The sequence below is a fragment of the Typopeltis vanoorti genome, chromosome 20, assembly GCF_054136105.1.
Source record: "Typopeltis vanoorti isolate ZY-2024b chromosome 20, IOZ_Tvanoo_1.0, whole genome shotgun sequence".
Taxonomy (NCBI): Eukaryota; Metazoa; Arthropoda; class Arachnida; order Uropygi; family Thelyphonidae; genus Typopeltis; species Typopeltis vanoorti.
The window spans coordinates 99,740,682-99,760,124 of NC_143568.1; the positions used below are offsets into that span (position 1 = coordinate 99,740,682).

General features: G+C 37.8%; 1 protein-coding gene and 1 long non-coding RNA gene across 5 annotated transcripts in view; one reads left to right on the top strand and one right to left on the bottom strand.

The window, feature by feature from the left end:
* The window catches only part of LOC150095706 (DNA excision repair protein ERCC-6-like), a 269,923-nt gene that overhangs the window by 155,716 nt on the left and 94,764 nt on the right, over positions 1 to 19,443 (top strand). For all 4 annotated transcript variants that reach the window (XM_090409872.1, XM_090409870.1, XM_090409874.1 and 1 more), the window contains exon 14: positions 18,812 to 19,001. In XM_090409872.1, coding sequence (XP_090265998.1) covers positions 18,812 to 19,001 — 190 coding nt within the window. The remainder of the gene's footprint in view (positions 1 to 18,811; positions 19,002 to 19,443) is intronic.
* The window catches only part of LOC150095707 (uncharacterized), a 93,513-nt gene that overhangs the window by 55,414 nt on the left and 18,656 nt on the right, over positions 1 to 19,443 (bottom strand). The window lies entirely within an intron of this gene.

A 19,443-nucleotide genomic window follows, 5' to 3' on the forward strand; every position in this document is an offset into this window, starting at 1 on the left:
GCTTTTGATGGCTTTTTCTACTTCAAGTATGGATATGTATTCCTGACTTCACACGCCTGTTGAGTGTTTTTTACCACCGTGCTGTCACCACTGCTTCTTTCATTTAGCAATTTTTTGAAGTAATTACTCCATACCTGAAGGATATCTTTTTCTCCTGTTTTCATGTCTCCTTTTACAGCACTCTTTCCTCCATTCCAAAGCTTCTTTAACAACCTCCAGAGTATCTTGCCACCTTCTTGATATTTATTTTCTATGTTTTACCAACGTCTTGTTGTGACTTTTGTTTACCTAGTTTTACAGTGTTTAACTTTCTTACATTTGTCTCTGTATTCTCTAAGAGCACAAGCTGACTTATTTGCCAGGAATGTTTGATATGCTTTCCTTTTTTTCTTTCACTGCCTCCATAACTTCCTGTGTCCCCCTTGGAGTTCTTTTTTTCCTATCCTTACAGATCTCACCACATGCCTCTGGCTGAATCAATCAGTATTTTCTTCAGGGCTTGCCACTGAATCCCAAGTTTGGTTCCTATTCTCAAACTCTTTCATTTTTTCTTCAATGATGTTTGTGTATTTTATTCTTCAGTTCACATCTGAGAGCTGCTCAACTTTTATTCGCTTTGAAACTTTCTTACATATTGTTCTTGTCAATATGGAATTCAATTTTATCCTGCTGAAGACTAAATGTTGATCACTTCCAATTTCAAATCCTCTGTACACTCGGGTGTCCTGCACCAGGAGAAAATATCACTATCAATGATAACATAGTCAATGAGACTTTTCTTATTCTTCTCTCCATGTGAATTTGTGCACATGTTTATTTGGAACGTTGTGTTAGTAATAACCAGATCATGTTCAGAAATCCAACAGGTATTTGCCATTTTTATTAGCTTTGCTCTTTTCTCCAAATTTTCCCAAAATATTTTTGTATGTCTGACAATCATTTCCTACTCTGCTATTTAGATTCCCAACAAGGACCAACTTTTCCTTTTTCATTGTGTCAGTTGCTTTCTCTAAAGCCTCAAAAAATTCCTCCACTTCTACCTTAGTAGAGCCTTCTGTGGGACCATAGGCACAAATAAGTCTCATTGTCCAGTTCCCCATTGTGATATTTGCCGACATCACTCTTCTTGAATGGCAAGCAGTATAGCCTCGTATTTAGTGTTGATTACTATGGCTACTTCTTCTTTTCCTTGATTGTCATTGCCTGAATATAACATTTTGTATTTATGACTTAGAGAGATCTCACCAGTTTTTACCTTTTTTGTTTCGGTCACCCCTATTACGTCGATCTAGTACTTATCCAATTCCTCAGCTATCTCCATTTCTTTGCCATTCAGGCTTCTTATGATGATAGTACCGATCTCGAACTCCGATGTTGAATTGGGGGTGTATTTTAGAATTTGTTTTAGTAGCTGACATTTCTCTGTTTTCTCTGGTTCCCTGGCGAAAGCAATGGGATTCTTGTTTAACCGTGCGACTCCCCAGCAGCTTGAAATTCTGTAATGTTATACCATCATTCTATATTTTGGTTTAAGCCAATAAGAATACAATTTGGTTGACTAAATCCTAAATTGCCAGCCCATCATTTGTTCAGTATCCAGGTAGATACCCGACAGGGTGCACCACAAGAAGGTGAGGATTGGGTCAGAAAGACATTATTTAGAAGCCCTGCTCGGTTCTTCGCATTCCTTTAAAGGTTATGTGGAGGTCTCTCGGTTATACAGCTTTGACCGTTAAGCACCTCCTGTGCATGAGTCTAATATATGTAATGTGGCAGAGAGATATTGTGTAGAAAGTAGTTAATTAGACTACACCAGTGTGTATCACAATTATATGATAAAGTTAAGTGCTGTTAGATCTAGAATAAGGGTCGTCCTATCATATTTTGAAGCATTCTTCTAAGATCTAACAAGAAGAGACTAAATTACGCAAAAATATGCCTGTACTTTCAAGAAAAAAAGATGATAAACACTTTCTGTAGGAAAAAGCATGTCACAGTCTAGTTTGAAAGGGGTATTAAAGTTAAAATTATAATGTATGATTAAATAAGATAAAAACATGGAACGGGTGGATTAAAAATGAATTGTGAAAGTATTATAGTCAAATTCTAATATGTGTAAAATTACATGCCTAACATAGAAATATAATGTTGAAAACATAGATGTAAATTATGCTCTGTGCAAGATAAAAACTCCACATCTACCAACCAACGAGAGTCCAAAAGGTCACTACCTAATGACGACATGATGACATAACGCAAGGTGAGTAAGCACTCGAGGAAAACCAGCATGACATGCTTCCATGAAAGCAGTACTCAAAGAAGGGAGGAGATGTGACGTCATCCATGACAACGAATGGGAAGGAGACATGAATGAGTAAAGTGCTGAAGGAGGGCGCTCGAAAGCAGAATAATAGTAACTGCGTGCAATTTGAACCTCTCTCTTGATTTTCTGTTCCTGCGTTCCTGTTCGAGCCTGCTTGGCTGAGGAAGCTTGTCGCCGGTGACCAGCAACTACCTTCTGTTGCTGTTAGATCCGAGACAAACAAAGCTTCCTGCGGAATGATGCCAGATTCTCAGATAGAGCCATTTGTAAGCCTAGTACCAATGTGAAGGCAGCAAAGGACATCCTCCGAGGAAGAAATAAGTGAATCGCAGTAACCATGAAAGTGAGCGGCTGATTGATAAGGAAGTCTTCCCATATCCGAAGTGAGCACGTGGCAGAAACCAAGGAACCCTCCTTTGTAAAGACAAGATGGTGAAGTACAGCACTTTATTTTTCTTATATAGTAGTAAATCGTAGAGAAGAAAAGGGGGACAAAGAAAGGAAGAATTCTATACACATGTTTTCTCTTAGTGTTCTAGTGACCATTTTAGACTGATTGTCTGTGATAGAAGACTTGTGCTATTCTTGATTTGCACAAAGGGGAGACATGACTTTTGAACAGTTTGTTGAATGAAACTAATAATTGTAGTGCTGTATGTGAGCCTAACTTACACTTAAAGTGTGGACACAATAATTGCAGTATTGAACTTTGTCCTCTCAATTTAGTTATGAAATAGTGCGAACCTTACTCGTATATTGCATTGAATATTACATGATTTTAGTGAATATTGTCTATTTCTGAGCTTAATTGTGATGTAAAGATAACTAGTTAAGATACCTAAACTTAGTAGATGATTTTTTGTGATTGGAATTTTGAGGGGGGAATTTAAGTGTCTCAATTTGAATAACGGATAACTTAGTGGTGAGATTATTGATTCGTATGTTTTTAGAATGTGTAATCTAAAATGTAACTTTTCTTTTAAATGTATTTTGTTGATATAATCTGTGAGTTGTCTAAATGCAAGACTGAATTACCACTTACAAAAATTTCGAACCTATGCATAGAGGGGATACCATAGATTTAAGGGAAAGTGAGCCATGACATTTACATGATCTCCAGTGTTATTTAAGCTCTTAGTCTGTTTAGATAGCAATTTAATTTCTGGTATACTTTCTTGGGATGAGAAAAAATCTCCGTCCCTGGTTTCTGACTGGCGCAGTTAAAATCTAAATTTTGTCAGAAATCAAAAGGAAAGTGCCTCCCCAGAACTAAAGCTAGGAGTAGGTTATAGTAGGCACGTATAGGATGACATTCAAGATCTATAAGAAAAAGCCACGACGTAACAGTGCTATGATAATTCGGAATCAAGGTCTACAGAAATGAGGAATTTGTATCTTGTATATTGTAAATATTCTTTAGGTCTTAATAAATAGTGTGTAAACAACACACTGAACTGTGAAGTGTCAATGCACTATCTAGAAAAAAATTCCAAAACTGGGTGTGCAAGTATTATATACGGTTTTTATGTAATTGCCACGACTGACTAAGAGGAATAAATTTAAAGTGAAGTTGGGGGGGGGGGCATACAGTTTCAGATACCTGCATTGTCTTTGAATAACATCTTATACTCTCATTCTCAATATATAGTCTAGCTGGCTCAGTCGATAAACAAATAAATTTGTTTGACTATAGAGCATGAGAGATAAGACAGTGTAGGCATATACACAAAGAAGCTGTAGCGAAATGAAGGGAAACACTATTATTATTATTATTATTATTATTATTACTATTATTACGGGCAACTCCAGGGAGTCATTGGACTCATCGAGGGAAGCCCCAAATCATATTCATCACAACTATTTGACATTCATACAGTATCTATCATACCTCGCCTTAAACTCATTCACTGTCACAGCATCCACCACAGACTCAGGGAGCGCATTCCACTCATTCACTACTCTAAAAGTAAAGAACCCAGCTCTAACACCTTTACTAACCACACTTTTGCCCAGTTTCCATGGATGTCCCCTAGTCCTCCCACAACCAGCCCTGTTCTCAAAAATATCTTCTGAATTAATTTTATAGAAACCCTTCAGTAATTTGAATGTCTCAATCATATCTCCCCTCCTCCGCCTATCAACCAATTTTTGCAACCCACAAATCCTCAACCTGTTCTCATACGGTTCATTCCACAGACCTGCTATCATCTTGGTCACTCGCCTCTGGATCCTCTCCACCTCCTCCCCATCAAGAAGAAACCTAGGTGACCAAATCTGAGCACAGTAGTCTAGATGGGGTCTTATCAAGGCTTGATACAGAGGAACAATAACCTGCTTGTCATCGTATTCTTCAGCAACCAAGTGATTTGATGAGCTGTTTTGGTCACTTTTGCAATGTGTCCCCTAAATTTCAATTCCTTATCTACCAACACTCCTAAATCTCGTGCCTCATCAATTTCCTGGAGCACGGTTCCACCAATGCAGTAAACTGCCGCCAATCTTTTCACCCCAAAATGCATAACCTTACATTTTGCCACATTAAACTGACATCCATTCTCCTTAGCCCAGACCTCCAATCTATCCAAATCATCCTGCAAAATTTTGACGTCATCTGCATTCACTATTGCCCTACCAAACTTCGCATCATCCGCAAACAAATGAACTGTTCCTCTCAGATCATTTCCTATATCATTTATGAACAAATTAAACAGCAGTGGTCCAAGAACAGATCCTTGTGGCACACCACTAGTCACAGGCCGTCTTGTGGACTCTACTCCCGAGTAAACCACTCTCTGATATCTCTCCGTCAACCACCCTCCTATCCATCTCACCAACCCTATGTCCATTCCCATATGCTGCAATTTACTGATTAGAATTCCATGTGGAATCCTGTCAAAGGCCTTGGCAAGGTCCAGTAGAATCACCGTAAACCCATTACCCTTATCCAGTTCAGCCGTCACTGTGTTATAATACGTGAGCAAGTTACTGAGACATGACCTACCCTTCACAATATTGAATTACTTAGCGGACAGCAGGAAGAAGGCTGCATATGAGAGGGTGAGAAGAGTGGCAAATATACGTCTACGTAAGGAAAAGCGGAAATATCTTAATGAGAAGGTGGCCAGCATAGAGAGTAATAGGGTGGCTAATAATGGGCGGGAAATGTACCGGACGATTAAAGCCATGCAAGGTACTCAGACACAAGTGGCAACCATAAGAGATGAGAGTGGAAATCTTCTAACAAACTCAAAAGATGCTCTCGCTCAGTGGCATAGGTATTTTGAGAACATGCTGAACATCAATATCGGAGAACTATACTCCTTACCAAACTGCTGAACCATATATTGAAGAGCCGACATTTAGTGAAATTACTTGTGCTGTCCACATGCTGAAAAATAATAAGGCTTCAAGAGTGGACTGCATTCTGGCAGAGCTTCTGAAGAATGGCAGGGATGTCCTGCTGGAGCAGCTGCTCTGGCAGGAAGAATGTCTGCCGGGCGAGTGGAAGGAGGTGCTGATCACCCCTGTATATAAGAAAGGAGATTAGTCTCAATGTGGCAACTATAGGGGCATCTCACTGCTGACAACTGGCTATAAGGTGCTGTCTAACATCATGCTAATGCGCCTCACACCATATGCAGAAGAGTGCCTTGGTGATTACCAGACGGGTTTTTTTAGGAGGGACCGTTCTACAATAGACCAACTCTTCATGCTGCACCGAGTTTTTGAAAAGTGCTGGGAATATAACTGGAAAGTTCATAATATTTTCATGGACTTTTCTAAAGCCTATAATTCAGTTATATGCTCAAAAACATGGCAGGTGTTAGAAGAGCTGGGAATTCCTCGAAAACTCCGAAAAATGGTGCAGGTGTGTGTAGATGGTTCAAGAGCAAGAGTGAAGACAGAAGGTGACTTGTTGGACTCGTTTCAAGTAGAGACCGGAGTGAAGCAAGGTGATGGGCTTTCTCCTATTCTCTTCAATCTAGTGCTGGAAAAAGTAATTAGAAACATACAGCAAGTGGCGGGTGGAGTCTCCATGGGGGTGCAGGTCAGGGTTCTTGACTACGCAGACTTCCCGAATGTCATGGCGCATCAACGGGACGATGCAGTGGCACTGGTTACTGCTATTGAGGAAGCTGTGGAAGACGTTGGCCTGAAGATAAACACCGAGAAGATGAAATACCTTTTCATGAGTTGCCATGCTGCTCAAGATCTAGAGGGAGCTGCTCAGTTTGAGAAGGTGATGGAATTTAGGTACCTGGGGTCTATTGTGACTGAAGACAAAATCGAAGCTGATGTCCAGAGTTGGATGAAAGCAGCGAATGTGGCCTACTGCCAAGTGCATCCCCTTTTCGCCTCACGTTTACTGTCTTGGACTACAAAGGTGGGACTATACGAGACTTTGTGATCAGACCTGTTCTCCTCTGTGGTGCCAAAGCATGGACTCTTACGGTGAGGCAAGCTGAGAGTATTCAAGAATAAGATGCTACGACATATCTATGGAGGGTCATGGCAGACGGAGTTTGGAGGAGGTGGTCTAACGCTGCCATACACGCTTTGTACAACTCAGCAGACACCTTGACGGCTGTGAGCCCGGCATCTTCAGTGGCTGGGGCACCTGCACTGTATGGGTTCCAAAAGGTCTGTGAGACAAGTGTGGGAGGCCTGACCCCTATCAGGGAGGCCACCAGGGAGACTGAGAAGGAGATGGGCAGATCAGGAGGATCTGCAGGCTGTCAGACTGGAACGTGGTGGATAGTCGCAGAGGACTGTGCCCAGTAAAATTGATATTGTAAACCTGGTGTTTACAATATCAACTTTACCTGTGAGTTGTGCAACATTGGACAGACAGGCAGGCAAGTCAGGAAAACATCAAGGATGTGGAAGAAAAGAAAATATATAAATCAGGGCTGGCAGCACATACAACCAAAAGTAGACATCAAGGACTATGGCAACAAACCGGAATGTTCTACATAGATTACAGATTCTTCACAAGAGTTTTCAAGAAGTCAGCCGAAATAATAAAACACCCTTAACAGTGTTACAAGAAACGAGGGACAGTTTTACATCAAGTCTAGTCTTATTTCATTAAACATACTTATGAGATTGCCAGTAGTTTTCAGAAGACCATGAACCAGCATATACATTCACACATGTACTTTCCATTGTTATTCCAGTTTTTCAAATATTTCATAAATGAACGTTATCTCTTTGTAATCTGATTTTTTTAGTTTATTTGCTTATTTCTCCTGATGATGTATTTCAAATCACAGGAGAAATTAGTGAAATGATTTCTCCTGATGTGAAACACATGAATTTCACGTGATGACACATGTGAAATTAATGTTTAAAATGACATGTGAAACTAGTTGAGTAATTAATAAATTATTTCAAATTCCAGGTTTTATGTGATAAGAAGGCATGCAGTTGTATTAAGCTTGCTCTTTAAATGTTCCTTCATGACTAGGATACTTCTATATATAGAGGCAGTTGACATCACAAATCACTTTGCCTTGTTGATTGACCTGTATCAACTGTTAATGGTTCTTGTTTTGAGGCTCATTCAAGTTTTGACACTTTATAAGGAGTTCTAAGTTGCATTCATGTTTATACTTTGGCATAAGAGATAGCCTTGTTGGCCAACAGGCTGCGAGTTTCCTGCCATGAACATGGATATTTGTGATTGTCTTTAGGTAGTTGGTGAATTTTTTCAATCTGTGTGAGACCATGCCATGCTTCCTAGAAGTCTGAAGTGAGTTGAAATGGTTTCATCTTTGGTTTCTAAATTAAATAAGAAATTAAAAAAAAAATCCTTACCCTTGATATTAATGTACTGCTATGCACATTTTGTAGGATAGAGACACCTAAAAGCAGTAACTAAATTATGGGTTACTCAGGTGGTAGATAATTTTCTCGTCTGTGCTAGACCATCTTATTTATGTGGATTGGAAGTTGTTTGAATAACTACTATGTTTAGTATCTAGAACAGGATTTCTGGATCATCATACTCTTAGCTCATCCACAGTGCTAATGTGCGGCCATAAATTTACCACATTTCTTTAAATCAGATCTGTATAAAAGAACAGTTATTTTCCATTGAGTTGGCCTACATATTCCATAATTTATAGCAGGCATAGCCAACTTCATTCTGTACGAGGGCCAATATATGATGAGTGGTAGCGTCATGGGCTGCACACTTTTAGACAGACCTTAAATAAAAATAAACTCTGCATTTTTTCAAGGCAATAGTTATATGTATTGAATTACTATATTTGTTAAATCATTTTACTACTGGGAGAACAATAGAAAATACTTGATTGATTTAAATATAAGTTGTTAAATTAAATTTAATGACATATTTCTGGTTTTTTTACACGTAACACAACTTAACGAGAACACTGGGTGTTCATGTGCAGCAACAAGTTCATCAAAGTCGATTTTCAACGATGATGATGATATTAGTAACAAATCCTGAAGATGGTCATCAGTCAGTCAGCTTCTTTGTGATGATTTAACTGCCCTCATAGTTGAGAAAGTGTATTCACATATGTATGTGCTTCCAAACATAGATGCAATTCTCAAGCTGAAATTACTCAATGCAGGATATTTTTCCCTTGGTACCACTTTCCAAAAGTCAATGCCTATCTCCACTCTTGACTGGAAAAAGGGGTCACTTTGAAGGTAACACAACTCCAATTGAATAGTGTCATGCTGCTCTAAAATGTTGCATTTCATTGGGTTGTTAAATAATGTCAGTTGTGGCTGCAGGTCACTGAAGTCAGAAAATCGCTTACTGAATTGCTCCAAAAGTTTGTCTAACATTGATACAGAAAACTTGAAGTCAATGTCATGGCTCTCCTGCATCAACTCCCTGCAGGAAGGGAAATGTACCAAGTTTTCTCTGACTAGGGCAAATTTAAAAACCTTCAGTCGACTTATGAACCCATCTAGGTGTCCAACTAAATCTGAGATTGTTCGGTTACGTCCCTGTAACTTCACGGTGAGTTCATTCAGGTGATGTGGGATGTCTGTTAGAAAGGCGAGTAAGCTGTTAATAATGAGGATCACATAGTTTGGTGATTAGTTCTTTGTCTTCTCGTGTTCCTCTAAAAACTGTTTTATTGACACTCTCAAAGCAAAAAACCATTTCAAACAGTTCTCTCTGCTTAGCCAACGTACTTCTGTGTACAACACTAAATAGTCATATTCTATCTCCATTTCTGTTAGAAAAGAAAGAAATAAGGGGTCCCTACTCTACAGCTCTGTCTCCACCGCTCAATTCACCAACTACAATCATCATTACACCAGTGCCACCTACTCCCCACCACCACCACTAGTATTTTCACAGACAATCACAAACATCCATGCCTACGATAGGATTCGAACCTACGGCCTTTTGGCTGGAGAGTGGATACACTAACAACTCAGCAAAGAAGGCCAGTGAATTCATTGTTGAGAATCATTGAGAGCTCAGACTGTGATGAACTGATGGCTGCATTGATAGCAGCAAGAATGGTGCATGTATCTGTGATTATTCATGTAGCAGAGCAAAAGTGGCTCTCTTCTAGATACAGAGAGCTGTTTTTAGACTTGAACTTGACTTTTAATTTAACTCGGGTAGGTAAAATTCCAGTATCCTGATATCTTTTAAGAAAGACCAGCCATTTTAACTCTCTAGACAATTGAAGTTTCAGCTTACTGTATTAGTATGCTTTGTGTGCAATATCTTCACCATGAATGATCAATATCTGTGTGTTAAGGATTAAGTACTGGGAAAAATTCACGATAAAAGTTTATGAAGTAAAACAGCACTAGGAAACGATTAAAAGTAGTATTTAATGCTTCCCATATTTCATTTTAGTTACAGAGACATCATGGGAGTATCCAGAATCTTAAAGAAATACAATCTTTGCACCACTTTCAAGCGCCACTTAAAACTAGCTACCCTAACCTGCTTCACTAAAAACAAATTCCCTCCCCTTTCAGTTCCAGGTGTATATAGAGTTCCTTGTTCCTTCAAGTTGGCCTACTATGGACAGACAGAAAGATCAGCTACCATCAGAATGGAAGAACATAAAAAATACATCTGCTGTCATGACTATGATCAATCTGGCCTTATAGACCATGCTGTGGATACAGCTCACAGAATCAATTGGAAAATGACCATGTTCCATCACAGTAAATTTAGAAGAGAAAAAGTGGAATCTGCTGCTGTTATTAAAAATCAGCCTCATTTAAATTAATATGACTGCATAAAACTATCCAAAATATGGGAAAAACTAATATTTTGAGATACCAGTTTGCAGCCTACAGGTGTGTGTATAGATGGTCCCACTTAGTTAGGACTGTAGTCTTTCATCCATGTGTTTTACTTAGTTTTGTGTTGCCTTTATGTCTCATTTTGTACTCTGACAATGTCTCTATAACTGAAATGAAATATCATCATAATCAAATTAATGCCATTTACCCTCAAGGAGTGTACAGGATATGATAGTACTACATGAAAAATTTACATCATTACTAACTTCCTATATACAATTTTCCTCCAAATCAGTCTGTTACTTGTCAAGACTCCATTATCAGATCTTATATTTCTGTTGTCTAAGGCACTTTGTACCATATCAATCCACCTATATCTTGGTCTTCCCCTGGATTGTTTTCCTGCCACCCTGGCAGAGAACACTTGTTTTGCCAATCTTTCCTCGGCCATTCTGTTTAAGTGACTATACCACCTGAGATTAGCTCTGCTAACCCATTCCTGGATGCTGACAATGTCAAGTTCTCTCCTAATATTCTCGTTTTTAATATGATATTGCCATTGATGCCATCTGAACACTTGTTTTGCCAATCTTTCCTCGGCCATTCTGTTTAAGTGACTATACCACCTGAGATTAGCTCTGCTAACCCATTCCTGGATGCTGACAATGTCAAGTTCTCTCCTAATATTCTCGTTTTTAATATGATATTGCCATTGATGCCATCTGTTCACACCACTAATCTTTCTCAGAACTCTCATATATGCAGTCTGTAGTCTTTGGTCAAGTGTTTTACTTCTGACCCAGCTCTCAGATCCATAAGTTAAAACTGGTTTGAACACTCTTGTATACAGCTAATTTAGTGTTCTGACTAATTTCTCTCTTATTCCATATGAATTTATTCAATTGACTTCCTACCATACCAGCTTTGTTGATTCTGTTGTCTATTTCCATATTTAATTTACCATCTTCACTAAAAATTGTGCCTAAGTAGCTGAAACGTTTTACTTGTTCCACAGGTACTCCATTCACAATAACATGATTTTACCTATTTTCATTGTCTTTGTCTTTTTAATGCTGATCTTCATACCATATCAATTACAACAGTTATTCAATTTAGTCAGGGAATCTTGCAAACTTGTAGCAGATTTATTTAGAAGTATAACATCTTCTGCATGAAGCAAAGAACTGACATTAACATCTCCAATTCTGATATCATGTTTAATACCACTTTATTTCATAATGTGATCCATATAGGTAATGAATAACAGAGGGGATAATGTACATCCTTGTCTCACACCATATTTAACATTAAACACCATCTTCCTGTACTTCCTTCAATTCTAACTGCTGACTTACAACTGAAATAAAGACTAAGTATTGCTTGATATATTGCACCATTGACACCATATAACTGTAGCATATTTAATAGCTTCTCTCTTGGCACCCTGTCATATGCCTTTTCCAAATCGACAAAACTTAAATACAGATCTTTGTTATAATCCCATGCTTTCTCCACTATTTGTCGTAAAGTGAAGATCTGATCCTGACAGCATCTATTTGACCTGAATCCAGCTTGTTCCTTACCAAGCCCCTCTTCCACAATTCTTCTCAACCGTTTCTCAAGTATACTTGCATAGATCTTGCCAGGAACACGCAAAAGTCCTCCCATGACTTTTGTTTAGCTAGTTTTACACAGTGTTTAGCTTTCTTACATTTCTCATTGTATTCTCTAAGAGCACAAGCTGACTTATTTGCAGAAACTTTTGATATGCTTTCTTCTTTTCCTTCACTGCCTCTTTAACTTCCTGTGTCCACCATGGAGTTCTGATTTTTCTATCCTTGCAGACAACCTCACCACAGGCCTCTCTGGCTAAATCAAACAGGGTTTTCTTCAAGGCTTGACACTGAATCTCCAAGGTTTGGTTCCTGTTCTCAAACTCTTTCATTTTTCCTTCAATAATCTTTGTGTATTTTAGTCTACAGTTCACATCTGAGAGCTGCTCAACTTTTATTCGCTTTAAAACTTTCTTACATGTCATTCTTTTCAATATGAAATTCAATTTTATCCTGCTCAAGACTAAATAGTGATCACTTCCAATTTTAAATCCTCTTTACACTCTGGTGTCCTGCACCAGGAGAAAACATCACAATCAACAATAACATGGTCAATGAGATTTTTCTTATTCCTTGCCTCTTCTCTCCATGTGAATTTGTGCACATTTTTATGTTGGAACGTGGTGTTAGTAATAACCAGTCCATGTCCTGAGCAAAATTCCAACAGGCATTTGCCATTATTATTAGCTTTGCTCTTTTCTCCAAATTTTCCCAAAATATTTTTGTATATCTCACAATCACTTCCTACTCTGCTATTTAGATCCCCAACAACTTTCTCCTTTTCATTGTGTCAGCAGCTTTCTCTAGAGCCTCAAAAAAATTCTTCCAATTCTACCTTAGTAGAACCTTCTGTGGGACCATAGGCACAAATAAGTCTCATTGTCCAGTTCTCCATTCTGATATTTGCCCATATCACTCTACTTGAGACTGCTTGCGATTCAAGAAGATTAGCGTCGTATTTTGTGTTGAATACTATGGCTATTCCTTTTCCCTGATTGTCATTGCCTGAATATAACATTTTGTATTTATTGCTCAGAAAGGTCTCGCCAGTTTTTGTCTTTTTTTTTTTTTTGTTTCGGTCACCCCTATTACATCGATCTGGTAATTATCTAATTCCTCAGCTAGCTCCATTTGTTTGTCATTCAGGCTTCTTATGTTGATAGTTCCGATCTTCAACTCTGGTGATATTGAGTTGGGGTGTGTTTTAGGGATTGTTCTAGTAGCTGACTTTTCGCCCTGGTCCCCTGGCAAAAACAACGGGGGCCTTGTTTAACCAGGCAACGAAATTTTGTCATGTTGTACCATCATTTTGTATTTTGGTTTAAGCAAATAAGAATACAATTTGGTTGGCTAAATCCCAAATTGCCAGCCCATCCTCATTCATTCAGTATCCAGGTAGATACCCAACAGGGTGCACCACGAGAAGGTGAGGATTGGACATTAGGTCAGAAGCCCTGGTCGGTTCTCCGCATTCCTTTAAAAGCTATGTGGAGGTCTCCTCTCAGTTCTACAGCTTTGACCCTTAAGCCGCTCAACTTTTATTTGCTTTAAAACTTTCTTACATGTACTTCTTTTCAATAAGAAATTCAGTTTTACCCTGCCCAACACTAAAAGGACTTCACTTCTAATTTCAAATGCTCTGTGCTGTCTAGTGTCCTGCACCAGTGCAAAAACATCACTGTCAACAATAACATAGTCAATGAGACTTTTCTTATTCCTTGCCTCTTCTCTCCATGTGAATTTGTGTGCATTTTTATGTTAGAACATTGTGTTAGTAATAACCAGTCCAAGTCCTTAGCAGAAATCAAATAGATATTTGCCATTATTATTAGCTTTGCTCTTTTCTTCAAATTTTCTCAAAATATTTTTACATGTCTGACAATTGTTTCTTACTCTTCTATTTAGATCCCCAATAAGGACCAACTTTTCCCTTTTCATTGTGTGAGTTGCTCAAAAAATTCCTCCATCTCTACCTTAGTAGAGATGGAGGAATTTCTGTGGGACCATAGGCATAAATGAGTCTCATTGTCCAGTTCCCCATTTTGATATTTGCCCACATCACTCTACTTGATATTGCTTGCCATTCAAGAAGATTAGCCTCGTATTTTGTGTTCAATTCTACAGCTATACCTTCTTTTCCCTGATTGTCATTGCCTGAATAAGAGTGTCAATAGCTCAGTCAGTATACACAAAGCTCTTTGGTCAGGACCTGGGTTCGTTTCCTGTCATAGTCAGCTTGTGCTCTTAGAGAATACAGAGACAAATGTAAGAAAGTTAAACACTGTGTAAAACTAGCTAAACAAAAGTCATGGGAGGACTTTGGCAAGAACATAGAAAATCAATATCAAGAAGGTGGCAAAATATTCTGGAGGTTGTTGAAGAAGCTTAGGAATGGAGGAAAGAGTGCTGTAAAAGGAATTAGAGTTGATAAAAGTGACATGAAAACAGGAGAAAAAAATTTCCTTGAAGTATGGAGTAATTACTTTGAAAATTGCTAAATGAAAGAAGCAGTGGTAACAGCCAGTTACCACTGCTTCTTTCATTAGAGAGCTCTACTCCGATGATTGGAGTAGAGCTCTCATAGTACCCTAGAATATATAAAAAGGGAAATAAAACTTAAATGTGAATTACAGAGGTATTTCCCTACTGAGTGTTCGTGGTAAGATTTATACTTGAGAAACGGTTGAGAAGAATTGTGGAAGAGGGGCTTGGTGAAGAACAAGCGATTTAGGCCAGATTGAGACAGTTAGGATCAGATCTTCACTTTATGACAAATAATGGAGAAATCATGGGAATATAACAAAGATCTGTATTTAAGTTTTGTAGATCTGGAAAAGGCATATGACAAGGTGCCAAGAGAGAAGCTATTCAATACACTACAGTTATACGGTGTCAATGGGGCATTATATCAAACAATACTTAGTCTTTATTTGAGTTGGAAATGAGCAGTTAGGATTGAAGGAAGTATAGGAAGATGGTTTAATGTTAAATCTGGTGTGAGACAAGGATGTTCATTATCCCCTCTTTTATTCATTATCTATATAGATCACATTATGAAGGAAAGTGGTATTAAACATTATCAGAATTGGAGATGTTAAAGTCAGCTCTTTGCTTTATGCAGATGATGTTATACTTCTAAATAAATCCACTACTATTGAATAAAAGATTTTATTCATCAAAATGAATAAAATCATTCAATTTGATGATTAAATTGAACAACTGTTGTAATAGATATGGTATGAAGGTCAGCAATACTAAATAATGAAAATGGGCAGAATTGTTGAAATTGTCAACTGCGTTGTGAATGGAGGACCTGTGGAACAGGTAAAACATTTCAGCTACTTAGGCACGATTTTTAGTGAAGATGGTAAATTAAATATGGAAATAGACAACAGAATCAACAAAGCTGGTATGGTAGGAAGTCAATTGAATAAATTCACATGGAATAAGAGAGAAATTATTTGGAACACTAAATTAGCCGTATACAAGACAGTGTTCAAACCAGTTTTAATTTATGGATCTGAGAGCTGGGTCAGAAGTAAAATACTTGACCAAAAACTAGAGACTGCAGATAGGAGAGTTCTGAGAAAGATTAGAGGCGTGAACACATGGCATCAATGGCAATATCATATTAAAAATGAGGGTATTAAGTAAGAATCTGACATCGTCAGCATCCAGGAATGCTTTATCAGAGCTAACCTCAGGTGGTATGGTCACTTAAACAGAATGGGCGATGAAAGATTAGCGAAACAAGTGTTCTCCGCTAGGTTGGCAGGAAAACGACCCAGAGGAAGACAAAGATACAGATGGATTAATACGATACAAAGTGCCTTAGACAATAGAAATATAAGATCTGATAATGTTGGAGTCTTGAAAAGTAACAGACTGATTTGGAGGAAAATTGTAGATAGGGAGTTAGTAATGGTGTGAATTTTTCATGTAGTACTTTCATATCCTGTACACCCCCTTGAGGGTACATGGCAGGAATTTGATGATGATGAAGTTGAACAGCTCTCAGATGTGAACTGTAAACTAAAATACACAAACATTATTCAAGAAAAAATGAAAGAGTTTGAGAATAGTGGCAAGCTCTGAAGAAAACACTGATTGATTCAGCCAGAGAGGCATGTGGTGATGTTGTCTTTAAGGATAGAAAAATCAGAACTCCATGGTGGACACAAGAAGTTAAAGAGGCAGTGAAGGAAAAGAAGAAAGCATATCAAAAGTTCCTGGCAAATAAGTCAGCTTGTGCTCTTAGAGAAGAAGATACAAATTATCATAAACATCAGACCAGAAGAGTCGCAACTGTTGTGCAGAAAGCAAAGTCTGAGTATGAAAAAAAACTGGCTCTGCGTGCTAAAGACAACCCACAAGAATTCTATTGATATGCTGCAAGTAAAAGAAAGAATGAATATGAAAAAATAACTTCTGAATGCAAATGATATTAGGGTTACAGATGGAGAAGTGTATGTATGCAACATTGAGTTCATCGGCACCTTGTAACTGAATGAAGAAACTCAGGTGTATGAATGGAAGGTATTAGAGCTGTTGCACAAACTGAATGACAATTCATTAATAGGGACTGATGGAATATCAGCATGGGTGCTAAAAGTGTGTTCAGCTGAACTGGCTATTCCTTTGACCGGACTATATCATTTGAGTCTCAGAACAGGTTAGATTCTGCAGGATGCGAAAGAATGTGGTAATCCCATTGCAGAAGAGTAGTGCAAAGAATGAGGTATCCAACTCTCAACCAATCAGTATCTCGGGAATGGTAGTGTAGATTTTGGAAAAATTGGTTAGTGGTTGCATCATTCAGAAAAGGATTGACAGTGAATCTCTACTTTACAATGAACAGCAAGGGTTAATAAGGGAATGTCATGTTTTAGCAATTTGCTCAAATTCTATAATGTTAACATGAACTAGACAAGGGGGGGGGGGAATGGATACACCATGATACTTTTGGATTTTGCTAAAACTTTTGACAGAATACAGTATGGAAGACTATTGTGTAAATTGGAGAATATTGGTTTGGATTATGAAATATTAACATGGTTAAGAGAGCTGGCTGCCAGATATCAAAAAGTGGTATACAGTGGGTGTGAGTGCAAAATTTAAGGTAACAAGTGGTGGACCACAAGGATCAGTACTTGGTCCACTGCTATTCAATCTCTTTATTAATGATATTGGGAAGGATTTGACAGGTGACATATAGCTATTTACTGATGATGCAAAGATAGGCAGGATAACTAGGAATGTGGCTGACATGCAGTACTTGCAGAATGATTTGAATAGGCTGGAGTTGTGGACATGGATAAATGGATGTCAGTTCAGTGTCAGTAAATGTAAAGTCATGCACTTTAGTGCGATTAGATATCCAATGTTGTATTATATTGGTGAGATTATGCTAGAAGTAGCTGACCAGGCTAAGGAATCTTGGACTGTTGTTCAGGGACCATGTAGCAAAAATTGCAAATACAGCTAAAAAAAAAAAAATTGCAACGTTGAAACGAACTTTGACATGTAAAAATAAGGATATCATTTTGCCTCTTTACAAGGCTTTGATAGAACCTCACTTGGACTATTGTGCCAGGATCTGGTCTCCTGGTTTTCGTTGTGATTCTGATACAGTGTAGAGAGTGCATAGATAAGTGTTAAAAATAATATCAAGAATTTGTAGACTTCAGACAGGAGAAAAAGGAATAATATGATTGAGACATACTAACTTCTGAAAGATTCGTACAGAATTTCAGTTGATGGAATTTTTCATTTTATGGAAAATTTTATGGGGAAAGGAAAAAGAGGGCATCCTTGGAAGCTGAGAATGAAAGCAGCTAAGAGGTGGGGGGGACTAGATTTTTCTCTCTCATAAGATGGTGTGTGATTGGAATTGATTGTTATTAGATGTTGTATGTGCAAGCAGTGTGAATGAATTCAAGAATAAGTATGATAGCTGTTGCATGTAGTATATGGCCTCCCTTGACGAGTCCCTAACTCCGCAGGGGTCTCTCTTAATATTTCATCCCTATAGCAGGGCTTTCTTTATTATGTAGAAAATAAGTTCTTACTAACCACCCACTTGAGGTTTACTTCCTTTTATGGGTGGGAGCCATATAAACACACACACACACATATATATATAAATAAATAAAAGTCTGGATTCATGGGAACTGAGATACAACAGATGTTCACTCCAGACCCAGAAGTAATGGCACTTGCATTTGTCACTTGGGGAAGAAATGGATACTAGTCATTCATACTCTCAAATTAAGACAAAAGTTCAGAAAAGGGAAATCCCTTTCGTATGCTCTTCTTTCAACTTGGAGTATTTATAATTTAGTTACTGGCTTTATCCTTTCTGCAAAAAATGCAAGCTTTGCTATACTGTTATAGTAGAATGTAAACTGTATAGTAAATCAGCAAGTTAACTCTTGGGTACCATAGCTTTATTTTTATTTCATGCTGTTGAATTCATAATGTATTAAAAAATGGCAGTATACTTTAAAACATATCTGTATGTATGCAGTGGTAGGAAAACAAGTTGCCACTTCAATCTATGAGTCTTATGTTACTTATATATGCATCAGTCTGAAACATTTAATGTGCTTCCCCTTAGATGATCCTAGTTGGAATCCAGCAACTGATGCACAGGCAGTGGATAGAGTATATCGTATTGGGCAGAATAAATCTGTAATAGTCTATCGCCTTATCACATGTGGTACTGTTGAGGAGAAGATATATCGGCGGCAAATTTTTAAAGATTCTATTACAAGACAAGCTACAGGGGGCGGAAAAGATCCTCATCGGTATTTATCAAACTGAACTTTTTTTTAAATTGTCATACTCATTAACATATGACTGTTGGTTATTGCAATACTATTTCTAATAGATTAGTTAAGTGTGTTATATAAAGTTAGTATTTACTGAAAATAGCAAATATTTAAGAATGTTCACATAGTGTAAGCATATAGCCTGTATTAGCATGAAAATGCTCATAATTTCACATGCAGAGAACAACATGCATACAACAGTAATCTAAGAAATGTCTTCTTAGATTACTGTTAATAACTACATATTGGTTCAGACTACAAGAGTGTACAGAAGATTTGAAATGACTGCCCATCTAGTGTTGAGTCAATATCTCATTGAAAACAAATTTTTACTAAGGCTAATTTTTTGATATAAAATCAAAGTTGAGTGACATTCACACATGATATTTGTAGACTAAGATAGGCACATTTTATTGGG